This window comes from Emiliania huxleyi (assembly GCF_000372725.1).
Source record: "Emiliania huxleyi CCMP1516 unplaced genomic scaffold EMIHUscaffold_23, whole genome shotgun sequence".
In the NCBI taxonomy this organism is placed as follows: Eukaryota; Haptophyta; order Isochrysidales; family Noelaerhabdaceae; genus Emiliania; species Emiliania huxleyi.
The window spans coordinates 498,313-514,884 of NW_005200333.1; the positions used below are offsets into that span (position 1 = coordinate 498,313).

A 16,572-nucleotide genomic window follows, 5' to 3' on the forward strand; every position below is an offset into this window, starting at 1 on the left:
AGTTACTGTGAGAGACGTGTATTTTAAGAATTCACGAGGATCTCTTGCGCAGCACCGCCAAGGGGGGTATTCAAGCGCTTCATGGGTGGGTGGAATCTCTCTTGTTAGCATCGGTTCGAAGACTCCCCCCCCCCCGTGAAGAGGCCCGTGAAGAGGCCACCCTCGCTTGAAGCGCCTCTGCAGCCCTCGCTTTCGCTCTCATGCGCGACGCTGGCCAGGCCATGTAGGTGCGCGCTGCCGCCCAATCGACGCGCTCCCCCGCCCAACACCCCTACCCGCCGGGCGTCGAGGCAGATGCCGTTGACACGCCGCGTGCTGCTCCCCGCCACGGGGATCACCTGCAGCGGCGCCCCCTGCAGCGTCAGCACGTAGACCCGGTCCCAGTCGGCCACGTGGAGCAAAGGCTCCGCCGCCGCACGCTCGCCCGCGCCAGCACGCCCGACGGCGACGCTGATCGGCTCGCGGAACGCCACACCGCCGTCGCCGCCGTCGCCCCCAATCTGCCGCAGGTACCGCGCGCTGCTGCAGGCCGGAGCGCACTCGTACACCAGGACCGCGTGCCTCCCGCCGTCGCCGACGTAGACGAGGGCCTCGCACAAGGTGATGCACAGCGCTGTACCACCCGATTGGCTGGGCACCCAAGCGGAGCGGGGTATATAGGTCACGCATGCATGCAGCGAGGAGAGCCCGGGCAGCGTCACCCACCGGCAGCGGCGCGGTGCTGCCGCCCAGGTCGAGCGTCGTCGCCTCCTCCCACGCCGCCGCGGCGGCGATCGTGCCCGAGCCGCTGCAAAAGTCGAGAACGAGGCCGTCTCACATCGGCGCCGCTCGCGCTGTCGGCAGCCGACCGAGGGAGGGCTCTGCCCTCGCCGCGCGTCGCGCGAGCCGCCTCCGGCTGCCGCAGCCGACCCGTGTGGCTCGGAGGCACGCCTGGGGCAGCTCTGGACGGCAGCGGAGGCGTGGGGAGGCGCGCAGCCGTCTATCGCCGCCTGCCCCTCGGCGCCGCGCCAGGCGGAGCGCCCAGCATTAGGACGCGGCACCGCCACACCCGTTGAGCGCCGCACACCCTTGCTCTGCTCGTGCTCGCTGGGCGCGCCCGAGGCGCGCACCCCCGGCGCCCGCCGCGCACCCGGCGGCTCGCCGCGCGCCGCCCCTCCTCCGCCGCGTGCTCTGCCCCACCGCCGCCGCCCTACTCTCTGCGCGCAGCGCCGCTCGCTCGCTCGCCGCCCCACGAGCGCACGTGTGTCGCCTGCCGCGCGCCTCGCGCCCGCCGACGCCCGCCCGCCGCCGCCCCTGCCCTGCACGCGCAGCCGCGCAGCGCCCCCTGAGCGCGCGCCCTGCTTGCTGCCCAGATGTTGGCCAACCCCGAGTCAGCCGATCTGAGCGCAGTCGTTGTGCATCGGGCAGTCCCTCCAGCCGCTAGTGCCTTCAAAAATCACCGCCGCGGTCTGGGAGGACGACGAGGTGGTCTTCCGCATGGTCGAGCGCCGCGCAGCACCATACGACGAGAGCGAGGACATGCACGTCGGCATCTACACGAGGCGGCAGCTGCCATCCTACCTCTTTCATCAGGCCGACACCCACGAGAAGATGCTGCGCAACCTCGACCCGTGCGGCTCGAAGACCGGATCGGTGTTCTCCGGACTCTCGCTCCTCGCCGACATCCTTGTCGACGATGGGGAGGAGTCGCTTCAGCGCGCCGACGCACCGGAGTCGGCGCGGCCTGCCTCGCCGCCGAAGCCGCTTCCCCCGCCCTCCTCGGAGTCAGAGAAGGAGGAGGAGGAGGCGTGGAGGCGACGGCGGCCAAGCTTCGCCTACGCACTCTCCCATCCGACTACACCTTATGATATACATCCTCTGTTTCCTATACACACTGAGCGCGGCCATTGGCACGCGCGCGCACTTAAATGCTACCTCCCGGCGGGACGCTCACGCGGTGCCACTCGTGCCCTTGCCCGAGACAAGTGACAACTCTCTTTTGAGTTGGAGCGCAGTGGTGACTCCCGCCGGGCTGACGACTCTCTCACCGCGCATTGTCTTTGACTGCTTCATCCTCACGCGAGCCTCGGGCTCTTATTTGCCGCACATAAACATACTCAAGGAGCTGTGCAGGTCACGCACCACGTGGTTCTGGCCGTGCTGAGCCCTACCCGGTCGCCTTGCCCGCCGCCTCTCCCGTCGCAGCCCCGCCCGCCGCTGCGCGCTCGCGTGCGGTGATCTGGCGCAGCCGCCGGCGCGCCCCCGCGGGCAAGCGCAGCTCCCCGCCTCGCCCCGGCGGAGGCAGCGCCGCGAGCGCGAGGGAGGCGGGCGGGCCGGCCGCCGCGACGGCGCGTCGCCACGAGCTGTACGGCATCTCGACCCGCGCCGCGCCGCCAGTCGCCTTGTCGAGCAGCGCCGCGAGAGGCAGCGCCGCGAGGCCGAACGCCGCGGCGTCCAAGTGTCGCACCCGCACCGGCGCGTCGGTGGCCTCAGCCCCAGAGGCGGCCGAGCCCGCGGCGGCGCCCCCGGCGGCGAGCTCGGCGAGCCGCGCCGCCGCCACGTCCACCGGCAGAACGGCGACGGACCTGACTCGGAGGCGATTCCGTTGGCCGAGACGACCCGAGATCGCCCGAGATCGCCCCGAGATTGCCCCGAGATTAGCCGAGACTGACCTGCCTCCCGATGCGATGCCTGCGGGACTGGCGCCCGTCGCGCGCACGGCGCACAGCAGCAGCGACAGCCAATCGCGTAGCTGCGACCGCCCGTCGGCTGCGGCGGCGGCGGTGGACAGCGCGGAGGCGTCTGCAGCGGAGGCGGTGGAGGAAACGGCGACGGCGGAGTCGGCGGCGGTGGCGGATGAAGCGGCGGAGAGAGTGGAGGAGGGGCTGGCGGTGGAGGCGGCTGAGGCGGTGGAGGCGGTGGAAGCGGGGGCGGCGGTAGCGGCGAGGGAAGCGGAGGCGGCGGTGGCGCTGGTGGAAGCGGCGGTGGCGCTGGTGGAGGCGGCTGCGGCGGGGCCGAGGAGGCCGAGGCGCGCGATGATGAGTCGGATGCGGCCGCACGAGGCGGCGGCCGCGAGCAAGTGCTCCGCGAGCAGCTTGCCTACGGGACATGTCTCGGACATGTCATGGACACGTGTCACGGGCATGTCCACACGCGCCGCGGGCAGCTTGCTCTGCGCGTAGCCCGTCTCGAGCGCCGCAGCGCACGCCGGCGGCACGAGCTCCTCGCCCGACTCGGCCCGCCAGCCCGCGGCGGCGGCAGCGGACGCCACCGGAATGACGGACAGCGTGGAGACGAAGAGGAAGAGGGGGGGCGGCCGGCCGGCGCGGCTGACGAGGTCAACCAGCGCCGCGGTGGCGCCGACATTGGCTGCGCGCAGCGCGGCGTACGGCCGGCCGAGGTCGAGAGCGGCGGCGCTGTGCACGACCGCGCGCACGTCTAGCCTGCGGGACATGTCCGGGACATGTCTTGGACATGTCCTGGACGTGACCGCGCGCGCGTCGAGCCAGCGTCGCGAACGCAGCAGAGTCGGGGCGGGGAGGGCGGTATCGCGCCGTGTGCTGGAGCATCGCACGAGTACACGGGCTGCGAGTCCAGTGAGCACGGCTGCAACACAGCCGGAGACAGCCCGCTAGCAGGCCTCGAGATACGGGGAGGTACGGGGAGGTGTGGAACCGCATCTAGGGGCGACGGGCCGGCTGAGCGCCTAGCCTCCGAGAGGAGCCGAGATGGGCCGAGAGGAGCCGAGAGGAGCCGCGCGCTCGTCGAGCGGGCCCGGGCACCGCGCGGTCGGCCGGGGCGAGGCCGAGGCCGGGTGTGGCGAGGTCGGCGCGGAAGAGGCGCACGCGGTCGTCACTGCCGATTCCCGCGGTGGCGACGCGCCGAGCCTCGCCTCGCAGCAGCACCGCAACCACCGGCCAGCCGTCGGCGAGCAGCGACGCGAGCAGGCGCGGACCCAGCGTGCCGGTGGCGCCTAGGCTCCGAGATGCGCCGAGATGCGCCGAGATGCGCCGAGATGACAGAAGACAAACCAGCGTGCCGGTACGCGCCAGTCAGGAGCACGCACGCGCCGTCAGCCACCCCGCCCAGCGCGACGCCCTCGCAAGCCGTGAAGCCGCCCGCCCCGCAGCCCGCGGGCGTGCAATCGGCGGCCCCTCCCCCTCCCCCCGCCGCCGCCGCCGCTAGCTCCGCCGCCTCCCTCTCCCACGCGGCCGGCGGCATCGGATCCGCGGCGTCGCCCTCCGCAGCGCCTGCGGTGCCGCCCTCGAGCGCCCGCGTCTTGCGCCGCAGCTGCCACGGGCTGAGGGAGAAGAGCAGAGCAGCGTGCAGCCGCGGCGCGGCGCGCCCTAAGGGGAGAGGGGGAAGGGGAGTTGGAGAGGAGCGGAGGGGGGGGGGGAGGAGGTGGAGGAGGGGGTGCGAGAGTCCAGAGAGGCGGAGAGGGGGGGGGGGGGGAGGAAACTTTTGGAACGTCTCGCCTGCACGCCCGCCCCGCCGCTCCTCCCATGCGTGCACCACCTCCACCGCCGCCACGCTGTCGCCGCCCAGCGCCTCGAACCAGCCGCTGCTCGCGGCGAGGTCGGCGGGAAACAGCGCCGCCGCCTCGGCGTCGCTCGGGGCGTCGAGGAAGCGAAGCAGCCGCGCGACGCCGCCCTCGCGACTGCCGTCGCCGTCTCCGCTGCCGTCCCCATCACCGCCGCCCTCGCCCACCCCGTCGCCGCCGCCCTCGCCCGCCCCGCCGCCGCCGCCTGCGCCGCCAGCGCCGCCACCCCCGAGCAGCAGCCCGTGCCGCCGCCCGACCACCTCGCGGCGCACCTTTCCGTGCGCCGAGCAGCAGCCGCTCGCCTCGTCCCCCCACGGGCCGGGAGATGAGCCGAGGGCGATCTCGGGCGATCTCGGGCGATCTCGGGCAACCTCGGGCGATCTCGGGCCATCTCGGGCCATCTCAGGCAATCTCGGGCCATCTCGGGCAATCTCGGGCAATCTCGCCTCGTCCCACGGGCCGGGGTCGATAGCCACGGCACACGGCAGCTCGTGGGCCTGCAGCCGCGCCTAGTCACCAGTGGTCAAGTCGCGGTAGGTGGTTGAGGAAGCAGCCGGAGCAGCTCGTCAGGCCGCGAGCCGCGCCGCCGCCGCCGCGCCACGCATCTCGCCCAGCACTGCGGCGGGAGTCGCGACTGCCTCCCGCCTCAGCAGAACCACCGCAGTCGCCGCCGCGTCGCCCGCGCGAGCAAAGAGCAAGCACCTGCGACACGCGTCATCTCGGGTAATCTCGGGTAATCTCGGGTAATCTCGAGCAAAGAGCAGGCACCCGCGACACGTGTCTAGAAGAAGTGGCTCTGAAAGTCTCGGAGGGCCTCGGAGGTGCCTCGGAAGGGTCTCGGAAGGGTATCGGAAGGGTCTGGGAAGGGTCTCGGAGTGGTCTCTGAGTGGTCTCTGAGTGGTCTCGCACGCGCCGGTCGACGGAGGCGCAGCCAGCCTCGAAGGCGGCCTCTGCGCGCTGCGGCGTCCAAAACTCGCCTTTGAGAGGAGCCAGGGGAGCCGATGAGCCGAGATCAGGCCAGGGGAGCCGAGGGGAGCCGAGGGGAGCCGAGGGGAGCCGAGGGGAGCCGAGGGGAGCCGAGAGGAGCCGAGGGGAGCCGAGGGGAGCCGAGGGGAGCCGAGGGGAGCCGAGAGGAGCCGAGGTGAGCCGAGGTGAGCCGAGAGCCGAGAGGAGACAAAGTGAGTCGAGAGGAGCCGCGACCAAGACTCGCCGTTGCTCAGCTTGACCGCGAAGCCGAGCCGATCAACTACCTCGAGCAGCCTGTCCACGCCGCGCAGCGGTGAAGAGCTGCCCCTCCACTCCACCCCTCCACCACCCCAGCGCGCCTCCCGCCGCCCGCCGCCCCCTCGACCCACCGGCCGATGTCGCCGGTGCGGAACCAGCCGTCGGCGTCGAGCCGCGCCGCGCCTGCGGGACGTGTCTCGGACATGTCATGGACGCGTCCTCGACATGTCCGCGTCGAGCCGTGGCGCGCCGCCGCCGCCGACGATGACGCCGCGAGAAGTCTTGACAAGGATCTCGCCGGCGCCTGGCCCGGCGCCCGGCAGCGGCCGCAGCCTCACCTCCACCCCGGGGAGAGGCACGCCTAGCGTCCGTGACTCGTCCGCTGAATGGGGTGCTCCTCGAAGGTAGGCAGCCCCGCGGGGAGGGGCACGCCGTCGCGCGCGATCCCGCCCGGCACCTCGCTCATCCCGTACCTGCGGGGAGATATGGGGAGATGTGGCGAGATGTGGCGAGATGTGGGGAGATATGGCACCTCGCTCATCCCGTACCTAAGGATTGCAATCTCCTGCAATCTCCCCATATCTCCCCATATCTCCCCATATCTCGCTCATCCCGCACCTGACGATTGCAGTCCAATCCTCACCAGTCAGTCAGCCATCGGCTGTTGGTACCGCCACCCCGCTCATCCCGCCACCCGTTCGACACGGCACAGCCGGCGCCGCCAAACACCTCGCGCAGGAAGGCCAGCTGCGCCTGCGGCACCACCGCGCCGCCGACAGCCACCAGCCGCAGCCGAGGCCCGCCCAGCCGCCGCACCGCAGCAAGAGCCGCCGCCCGCGCCGCCGCCCGCACCGCCGTCCGCGCCGCCGCCCGCGCCGCCGCCCGCGCCGCCGCCGCCGCTGCCTCCGACTCTGCCGACTCCGCCTCCTCCGCCGCCCCCCCCGCCGCCTCCTCCTCCGCCTCCTCCGCTGCCCCCCCCGCCGCCTCCTCCGCCGCCTCCACCGCCTCCGCCTCGTCCGCCTCGTCCGCCGCGTCGGCCGCCGCCGCCTGCGCCGCCTGCGCCGCCGCCTCCTCCGCCTTGTGCGCCGCCTCGGCCGCCGCCGCCTCGGCCGCGGTGAGCTCCGACGCGAACCGGCGCTCGTACAGCGAGAAGAAGCGCGGCGCGGCGGCCAGCTGTGTCGGTGCGACGGCTCGGATCTGCTCGAGGAGCCCGTGCCCTCCCGCGGCGCTCCCGCCCCGGCCACTGCAGAGGCCGAGCCGCCCGCCGTGGAGCAGCTCGCCTACCAGACGCCCAAATCTCGGGTCATCTCGGGTCATCTCGAGGCAGCCGCCAACCGTGAAGCAGCTCGCCCCACGCCGCCCGCCGCGCCTGCATGAGGGGCGGGAGGACCGAGAGGCTGAGATGTCTCGGAGGTGTCTCGGAGGTGTCTCGGGCGTGTCTCGGGCGTGTCTCGGGAGAGTCTTGGACGTGTCCGGCGCCTGCCCGTGGGAGAGAGGCGCAAAGAGCGCGCCGCACGAGACGCGGACACTCCTATTCAGCGCTCTCTCTCTCTCTCTCCCTTGCTCCTCATCCCTCCTCGAGAGGCGGCGGACGAGCTGCGCAGGCGCACCGGCGGGCGAGAGCGGCGCGCGCACGCCTTCCGACGGGCGGGCAGGTATAAGAATTCAGACTTCCTCATGCACACTCATTAGCCACCCCTCCGCGCCTCGAGACGGGCGGGCAGCGCTCGCTCCACTCGGCCCACCTACCGTCCGCGCGCGCCCGTGAAGTGTCTGGGAGGCGTCTGGGAGGCGTCTGGGAGGGGTCTAGGAAGTGTCTAGGAGGTGTCTGGGAGGTGTCTAGGAGGTGTCTGGGAGGTGTCTGGTGGCGCGTAGCTCCGCGCACCGACGCGCATCGAACCAGAGAGGCTTGCGCGCGCCAGTGGAGCCGAAGGAGAAGAGGCACGTGACGAGCCGCTCTTCTGCTGTGGCGGCGTCTGGTGTCGCGGCGATCCGCCCGCCGCCCACCGCCTCGCCGCCGCCCTCGCCGCCTCCCTCGCCGCCTCCCTCGCCGCCGCCCTCGCCGCCTCCCTCGCCCCTCCGCCCCCCTGCAAGCAGCCTCTTTCGCACCTCCTGCGCTGTGAGGACGCACCCGTCGCCCAGCAGCCGCCTGGTGCGCCAGGACGCGCGGCAGCACTGTGCCGACAGACAGTGCCGACAGAGAGTCTTGTGTCTATGTGGTCTGTGTGTCGCTCCCGTGTGGCCGCCTCTCCGGCTCGCCTAGCGCCCCACCCTTCCCGCGCTGGTGTCCGGTCGCTGGCACAGATGGTGTCTTCACCCCTCTAGTCTTTCTACCAACTCTATCCCCGAGCCGCCTCCAGTCGCCGGCGTGCGCCTCATCCACCACCGCCACCGCCACCGTGCGCGCGCGCACCGCCGCCGCCTCGCGCGCCGCCGCCAGCGCGTCCGCAGGGGCGGCGGACGCGTCTGCCGCGATCGAAGGCAGCGCAGCCTGCGTCACGAAGGGTCAAGGTCAGGGCGAGAGTACGGTCTCGTGCCGTGTGTTCGGAGCCCGCGGCGGCGGAACACGTGGGCTACGGAGACAGCTGCACACCGCTTGATCTAGGCCTCGAGAGATGGGGAGATGCGAGGAGATGCCCGTGCGCCGCATCTAGGCCTCGTGATGTGGGGAGATACGGGGAGATGTGGATCTGAATCCGCATCTAGGCCGAGCCACCAGCGCACAGGCCCAGTCCGCAAGAAGCCAGCCGGCGCTGTTGGAGGCGCAGATGACGACCGCTGCTCCACCGCCGCCGCACCGCCGCCTCACCTCGTCGCCGAGTGCGCGCGCCGCAGCGCCGCACCTGCCATAGCTCCACCACCGGACACTGCCGTCGGCTCGCGGCTCGCCGAGCAGCGGCCGGCCGGCGTAGGCAGCAAAGGCACGCGCGACCAGCAGCCGCGGGTCGACGGCCTCCGAGCCGCCGGCCTGTGTCGCAAACGCCTCGGCAAAGACGCGCCGGCGCAGCGCGAGCGGAGATGCCTCATCGACAAAGAGCGAGTCATCGCCGCCACACCTCGGGCAGCGCTCGCCGGCGCAAGCTCGGCAGCGTCGCAGCTCGTCGCATCGCTCGTCGCTGCAGCGCTGCCGCGGCTCGTCTGCTGCGAGCGAGCGGCCACAACTGTCGCACAAATCGGCTGGCGGCGGCATTCACTGTAAGGCGGCGGCAGCAGTTAAGCAGTCCTGTCGGTGTGTGGCGGCGGCGGCAGTTTAGCAGTCCTGTCGGTATGTGGCGGCGGCGGCAGGCAGCACACTTACTTAATCGACCTTGACCCGGTCGACGCTGGCTGGGTTCGGGCTCCGCAGGCAGGAAGGTAGGACGCGTCGTTTCGAAGCGCGGCGAGGGATAGGAGGTAGGTGTGGGGCGTTTTGGTTTCCGGCTAGGAGCCCGAACCCTGGCCCCGGATTTTCAGATGGAGCCGTATGGGAAAACGTGAATTCACCCGGCACCATGCGCGGCTGGCGGCATAGGCAGGTTGAGCGATAGCCCCGCGAGGTACGAGCGGGCGGTAGCCTTTCTTCACATACCGAGCTCAACGGTCACGAGAGAAGAAGAGGTCCAGCACCCCCGCGCATGAACACACATGGCGCCACCGTGAAACGAGGCGGAGGACGCAGGACGCACGTTTCGTAAAGTACGATCCAACTTGGGAAGAACGCAGGTGGGGCACGGAGCCTGGCGGTCGGCGCCCGCAATAGATAGGTAGGTAGAGCGTTTTGGCGCGAGTCAGACAAAATCACAGACCAGCCCTCTCAGTTCACGAGGTGAACCGTGAACCCAGTTCATGAACCAGTTCGCGGTTCACGGTTAGTTCACGGTTCGCGGTTCACGGACTCGGGGCGGGTGCTAGTCGGTTCACGGTTCACGGTTCGGCCCGACGCTGCCCCGCCTGGTTCGTTCACGGTTCGCGGTTCGCCCTTATGTCCTGCCTCGGTTCGAGTTCACGGTTCAGAGTTCATGGTCGGTTCGAGGGTGAAAACCACTGAACTAGTTCATGAACCAAGCTTCCTTTCACACCTCTTACACACCGACACAGTTCGCGAACCACAGTTCGCGAATCACCCGTGAACCGAGACCCAGAAATTCGAAGGAAAAGACGAGATGGTGGGCTACCTGTGCCTCTGCCCGCCGGCCGTCTGTCGCCCCTCAGCCCTAACATACAGTTTTGCCGCCCACGCTCCTCCGAATAACTTACGGATTTTACTTTCGAATCCGTATCGCGCTTGTTCACAGGAGAACGACAAGTACGACTTCGATCCTCAAGAGGACCTCATCGACCAGCTTCACCTGGACATGGGACGGATTTACGCGACCTTGAGAAGCAGCCACGGTTTGGCTTCCTCCCGGCGATGGCGAGTCTTTCGGCGCCCTCATGGCCGAGTCTTTCTGCGCCAAGCAGGTGGTGCACCGCGTCACCGCCTCAGTCTCAACGCGGAGGAGTACTCGATGGTGGTGATTCTCCGCATGAACCGCGCCTTCATTGGAGTACATGCGCAAGCACGAGAAGGACTATGCGCCCCCGGCAAGTAGGTCTCCATCGAGTTTGATTCGCAGTCGTTCGCGGTTCGAATTAGTTGATAACCGCGCGAACTTGGTGGGGCGGTTCACGAACCAGTTCTCGCGAACCGTTCGCGAACCGCCGCGCGAACTTGGTGGGGGCGGTTCACGAACCAGTTCGCGAATCCAGTTCGCGAACCGGCGGTTCACCGCCGGTTCGCCAGACTCGGTTCGTTCACGGTTCACGGTTCGCGGCGGGTGTCGCGGGAGGAGTCGGTTCACGGATCACGGTTCACGGACTCGGGGTGGGGGCTAGTCGGTTCACGGTTCGGGGTTCACGACTCGGGGCGGGGGCTAGTTGGTTCACGGTTCACGGTTCACGATTCCGGCGTGAACTGAGAGGCCTGTCACAGACCCTGCGGAGTCGACCCTATCTCTGTTGCAGACCCCTCGTCCGGGAATTATTGGGGCGAGCGACAAGTCCTCGAGGCCGTCCCCATTCGCCCCATTCGTAGCAGAAGAGACCGAGAGAGACTGAGAGAGAGAGACAGCTGAGAAGAGGGAGAAAGAGAGGCTCAACCACAGAGGAAAGAGAGCCAACTGAGAGCTGTGGACAGCGCGCGGGCGGCAATCTCGTACATGGTGTCATGCAACGGGCACGCTCTATCGTTCTCTCCTGCTGGCCGCACAAACAACAATTTGGTGCAAATGGCCACCATGATGGTGCTTTCAAAATTGACCGGCTCGCCAGTCTGCATTCCGTCCGTCCTGAAGCCGTTTGTCGATCACTTTGATTTGGCGGAGAGCAGGCGCTCGTTTTGCATTTCCAATCACTGCCCCTCCACTACCAATATCACTGCCGAGGTGAGCTTCCACCGTCGGCATCCCTTGCTGCATGCGGTCAACCGCAGCGTCTTCGACGACGCCTTGGCACTTTTGCTGAAGCACCCGAAAGGGGATCTTCGAAAGGAACTTGCGCCGTTCTGCACCGTAACGGCGGCGGTGCACGTGCGAAATTTGGAAGGGAGTTGTGAGCGCCGACTGCACTACAACCGGTCTCTGACGCCAATCTGCAATCTGACGCCGACCTTTGTGCGGGACTCCCTGAGTCATTGTAGTCTCAAAGAGGTTTATGTCGCGTCCGACCACCAGCTTCCACTGGTGGAGCAGCGACTCGTGTCTCACTTCCACGCCAGCCGCTACGACAGGGCCAGCAGCACCCGGGCCCTCCTCGTCGATTTGATGGTGCTTGCGATCGCAGCGGCTCGCGACCGTTGCGCTCTGTTGAACCCGGTTTCGACCTTTAGCAGGAACGCGATCGCGCTGCGCCCAAGCGCAAGTAACTGGTGCGCAAGGAGCATATCTTAGGCCCTTTTTGCACGGTGCATCGACTGTAGGGACGTACCTTAAGGTAATGATTAAATCCCTGTGTGGTGGCGGCGTGCCGTCCTCTTGCGGCGGCGTGCGGCTACCGTTGCTGTGGAGCGGTGCGCAGCGTCGCGCGCGCGTGCCGCCGCCGCCGCCGCTCCACCCGGTCCCCATGTGTCGTGAGAGTAATGCCTTGTGCAGATGGCAGTGATGGCACCCGTGTGCTCGAGCCCGAGTGTGACTTGTCACTTGAGCGTCTATCTAGATATAGTAACCCGTCTGCGCAGCGCTCTCGGAGAGCGCTGTGTACTCGGGTTTGGACGGTAGCGGGGGGCCCCGCCCGCGCCGGAGCGCGGAGGCTGGTTTGTGTGTGGGTTACCGATTTTTCATGTGGTGTTTGCCGAATAAAAGTAGTTTTCGTCGTCAAAACTGTCTCTGACTCTGTCTCACAAAAGCTATGTCAGTAACTCAGAGACAGAGTGAGTGTCGACAGTGTCTGTGTTCTGTGCGGTGCGCGCACACCGCAGTCCGTATCCCCCCCCCCCCTCCGGCGCCCAGACCCCCGGAAAGCCTCTCCCCGAGTGCCGAGAGAGACACACGCACGACCCTTCGCCTTCACCATAGACCAGAGCCCCAGTAGCAGTATCTTCCCCCCGTGCAGTTGCGCATTGGTATTGCCAGCACGCAGAACAAGCTTCCATACCCTTCCCGCCATTGGCATTGGCCATTGCCAGTGCGCGCCAGCACGCAACAGACCTCTTGGTCTTCGCGGGCTAGGCTGCCTCCCGCGCCTTCGCCCTCGCAGCGGCCGCCGAGACGCGCCTCGCCTTGGCTGCGGCGAGCGCCGCCTCTGCCGCCGCCGCGGCCACCGCTACCGCTGCAACTGCCGCCTCGGCCGCCGCCTCCTCCGCCGCCGCGGCCTCCTCCTCCTCCTCCACAGCCTCGGCTGCCTCAGCCTCAGCCTCTCGGCGCGCCTCCGCTGCCGCCTCCGCTGCCGCCTCCGCTGCCGCCTCCGCTGCCGCCTCCGCTGCCGCCTCCGCTGCCGCCTCCCCTGTCTCCCCCGCTGTCTCCTCGCTCGCTTCGCCTGCCGCCGCGGCCTCCTCTCCCAACGCCTCCGCCAGCCCCGCGACCGACGTCTCCGCCGTGATGCCGTACCGAATCCGCTCCTCGTGGAGCGTCTCGAGAAGCCTGATCAACCCCTCCCTGTCCAGCTTCGCGGGCTTGGCTGCGGCTGCCTCCTCTGCCGGCGCCTCGGACTCCTGCGACGGCCCAGCGCCGCCGCTCCCGCCGGCCTTCTTCTTCTTCTTGCCCTTCTTGCCCTTGCCGCGCTTCTCCGCCTCGACCTCCGCCAGCAGCTCCTCGGCGTGCCGCGCCGCCTCCGCCTCCGCCGCCGCCCGCTCCGCCGCCCTCTCCGCCGCCCCCGCAGCCCACGCCGCCTCCTTCGCCGCCTTCTCGGCCGCCTTCTCGGCCGCCGCATGCTCCTCGAGGGCGCGCACGCACTCGGTGTGGCCCGCCTCCTTGGCGTACTGCAGCGCTGTCTTGCCGCTCGCAGTGCGCGCTGTCGTATCCGCGCCCGCCCGCAGCAAGCGGAGCACGACGGCGGGCCGGCTGGAGTAGGCGGCGATCAACAGCGCGGTGCCGCCGTCGCTGTTCTGCAGGTTGATGTCCGCGCCGTGCTGCAGCAACAGGTCGACCAGCCGCTCGTGGCCGTGGCCGGCGGCGAGCATCAGCGCGGTGCAGCCGTCGCTGCTCTGCAGGTCGACCTCCGCGCCGCGCTGAAGCAGCAGCTCGACAACCCGCTCGTGGCCGTAGGAGGCGGCGCCCATCAGCGCGGTGCCACCCTTGCTGCTCTGCAAGTTGATATCCGCCCCGTGCTGCAGCAGCAGCTTGGCCACCTGCTCGTGGCCGTAGGAGGCGGCGCGCATCAGCGCGGTGCGGCCGTTGCTGTCCTGCAGGTTGATCTCCGCGCCGTGCTGCAGCAGCAAGTCGACCACCCGCTCGTGGCCCTGCAAGACGGCGAGCATCAGCGCGGTGCAGCCTTCGCTGTTCTGCAGATCGATCTCCGCGCCGTGCCGAATCAGCAGCTCGACCACCCGCTCGTGGCCTTGGAAGGCGGCGTTCATCAGTGCGGTATCGCCGTCGCTGTCCTGCAGGTTGATCTCCGCGCCGCGCTGGACCAGCAAGTCGACCACCCGCTCGTTACCGGCGTACATCAGCGCGGTGCCGCCGGCGCTGTCCTGCTTGTTGATCTCCGCGCCGTGACAAATCAGCAGCTCGGCCACCCGCTCGTGGCCGCTGCGGGCGGCGTACATCAGCGCGGTGATGCCGACGCTGTCCTGCAGGTTGAGCTCCGCGCCGTACCGCAGCAGCAGCTCGACCAGCCGCTCCTGGCCGTAGTTGGCGGCGCCCATCAGCAGCGTTCGCAGCGAGACGCCGCTCACCTCGCCTCTCTCGTACGTCGCGTTGACCCGCCCGCCGCCCTCGAGCCACGCCAGCACCGCCTCCTCCTCGCCTCGCTCAGCCGCTTGCACAACCGCTTCGGAGACTGCCGCGACACCGCTCGACGCCTGCTCCGCCGCCTCCACTGGCCGCAGCCTCTCCGGCCGCACCCGCACGCTCTCGCCGCCACCCTCGAGCGCCACCGCGTACCGCCCGCCCTCAAAGCTCTGAGCCACGCCCCGCCGCCCGTTCAGCTCGGGGCGGGCAGAGAGCCCGCCGAGCACGACTCGCTGGCCGAGCAGCGGCGCGTCCACCGCTGCCGCTGCCGTGCCCGAGGAAGCGCCGCCCGCGCCGCCCGCCGCCGCCTCGCGCCGCCCCGCCTTGGCCACCTCCTTGACGTGCTGCCTGATTGCCTCGACGCACTCGGCGTGGCCATTCTCCTTGGCCAGCTGCAGCGCAGACTTGCCGCCGTCAGAACGCAGCGCCGCGTCTGCGCCCGCCCGAAGCAGGCGGAGCACGACGGCAGGGTGGTCGCGATAGGCGGCGCGCGCGAGCGCAGTGTGGCCACCGCCGTCCTGCAGGTCGACCTCCGCCCCGTGCCGCAGAAGCAAGTCGACCACCCGCTCGTGGCCTTGGGTGGCGGCCCACATTAGCGCAGTGCAATCGCCGCTGTCCTGATGGTTGATCTCCGCGCCGTGCCGCAGCAGCATCTCGGCCACCTGCACGTGGCCTTGGTTGGCGGCGGCCATCAGTGCCGTGAGGCCGACGCTGTTTTGCGCGTCCAGCTTCGCGCCCCGCTTCAGCAGAACCTCGACCAGCTGCTTGTGACCGTGGGCGACGGCGATCAGCAGGAGCGTCCAGCCACTCACACCGCCACGCACGCACGTTGCGTCAGCCCGCCCGTCCCCGGCGAGCCACGTCTGCACCACGCCCGCCTTGCCGGCCGCCGCCGCGGCTTGGATCTTTTTCGGCAGCGCGAGCGGCGCAGCAGCCGCCGTTGAAGCGTGTCCGCGCCGGGAGCCGGCCGAGCCAGCTTTTGGTCGGCCGGGCATGGGAGCGCTCGTCGTTTGCCCCCGAAATTCTTTTTCGTTTGCTTTGAGCAAGGTTCCTCGGCGGGAGCAGGCGCGAAATTCTTTTTGCTGTAGAGATTTGTAACAAAGACTAGCATATTTGGGTACGACAGATCACACAGCAGACATGGGTCGTCGGCCCCTTGCCGGAGGCACGGGCGAAATTCTTTTTCGTTTGCTTTCAGCAAGGTTCCTCGGGCCAGTTTTCGGGAGGCAAGCCCATGCCCAACAAGCTCCCCCTATCCGCAGGGAGCCCGAACCCAGCCGATCGGGAAGGGCGGGCTCGGCAAGTTGCCCGGCTCGGCCTCCCTCTCGCTCGGTGTTGGTCGGCCTCCGCCGCTCCTCCTCCGCCGGGCGGGCAGGTGTTGCTCGGTGTTGGTCGGCCTCCCTCTCGCGCCGCTCCTCCTCCGCCTGAGCGGCCGTGCGCTCTGCCGCCGCCCATCATGCAAGCCTCGCTGATTGAGCAGGAGCTCGAGCCAGCGGACGCGCCCGCCCCGGGCCCCTCCTGCGCCGAGCCCGCGGGCGAGTTTGGCCCGCGCTGGACGCCAGTCGATTTTGTGGGCGGCTCTCCCGGCTCGCGGGTTTTTCCTTCGGCGGTCGTTTCAGGTGCGTGCGTGTACATCTTTGGCGGCCACAACGGAACGACATACCGCAACGACCTGCTCGTCCTGTCCCTCGAGACGCGCTCGTGGACCGTCGACTCTGAAGTCGATGGCGACGGCCGCCCCACGCCGCGAGACGCGCATGCAGCCGTCCTGCTCGGCGGCCGGCTGTACGTGTTCGGAGGCTACGACTCGAAGCGGTACCTCGCGGACTTCCACTCTTACGGCCCGCTCGCTACCGCACCACCCACGGGACTGAACCCAGACTGGGTTCGATACCCTGGAGGTATGGTACACGTAGGCCTCGACAGCGGCGAGTGGCGCGTCGAGGCCGCCTCCGGCTCCCCCCCCTCCCCACGGGGCGGCCACGCCGCAGTGGTGCATGGCAGCCGGCTGATTGTGTTTGGCGGCTGCGACGGGTGGAATTACTTCAACGACACGCTCGCCTTCGACGTGCACTCCGCCGAGTGGGCGCCGGTGCGGGTCGCGGGGACGGCGCCAGGCGCGCGCTCTGCACCGTCGAGATCAACCGAGATCACCCGAGATTACCCGAGATTGCCCGAGATTAGGCGCGCGCTCTGCCCCGTCGACCGCCGTGCACGAGGCGACCAACGCGCTGTATGTCTTTGGCGGGTGTGAGACACCTCCGAGACACCTCCGAGACACCTCCCAAACACACACCTCCGAGACACCTCCGAGACACCTCCGAGACACGACCGAGGCACGACCGAGGCACGACCGGGCCAGATGCGCACGCTTGCTCCGCGGTGCCAGCCCTGCGCCCGCCTGGACCCCCCCCACCCCCCCCCCCC

General features: G+C 69.3%; 4 protein-coding genes across 4 annotated transcripts in view; 2 read left to right on the plus strand and 2 right to left on the minus strand.

Annotated features, from left to right (window-relative positions):
- Positions 1-200: 200 nt before the first annotated feature.
- Positions 201-2,143, plus strand: EMIHUDRAFT_205122 (hypothetical protein; the record flags this gene model as incomplete). Its single annotated transcript, XM_005779538.1, has 6 exons — positions 201-223; positions 510-578; positions 733-835; positions 925-1,050; positions 1,390-1,787; positions 1,966-2,143. The coding sequence occupies 6 exons, from the start codon at positions 201-203 to the stop codon at positions 2,141-2,143; spliced, it is 897 nt and encodes a 298-aa protein (XP_005779595.1).
- A 909-nt stretch (positions 2,144-3,052) lies between these two features.
- On the minus strand, positions 3,053-8,933 carry EMIHUDRAFT_450178 (hypothetical protein; the record flags this gene model as incomplete). Its single annotated transcript, XM_005779539.1, has 11 exons — positions 3,053-3,422; positions 3,675-3,685; positions 3,762-3,957; positions 4,187-4,279; positions 4,439-4,588; positions 4,976-5,028; positions 5,137-5,221; positions 5,726-5,779; positions 5,875-5,926; positions 6,415-6,496; positions 8,460-8,933. Coding segments are annotated over 11 exons (1,620 nt in total), but the record flags the coding sequence as incomplete, so codon positions are not given.
- Positions 8,934-12,264: 3,331 nt separating this feature from the next.
- On the minus strand, positions 12,265-13,007 carry EMIHUDRAFT_205126 (hypothetical protein; the record flags this gene model as incomplete). The annotated part of the gene is made up of 2 exons (XM_005779540.1): positions 12,265-12,481; positions 12,805-13,007. Coding segments are annotated over 2 exons (420 nt in total), but the record flags the coding sequence as incomplete, so codon positions are not given.
- Positions 13,008-15,601: 2,594 nt separating this feature from the next.
- EMIHUDRAFT_450179 (hypothetical protein) overlaps positions 15,602-16,572 on the plus strand; it is a gene marked incomplete at its 5' end in the record, with an annotated part of 2,562 nt that continues 1,591 nt past the window's right edge. Inside the window, one exon of the mRNA XM_005779541.1 lies at positions 15,602-16,237. Coding sequence (XP_005779598.1) covers positions 15,602-16,237 — 636 coding nt within the window. The remainder of the gene's footprint in view (positions 16,238-16,572) is intronic.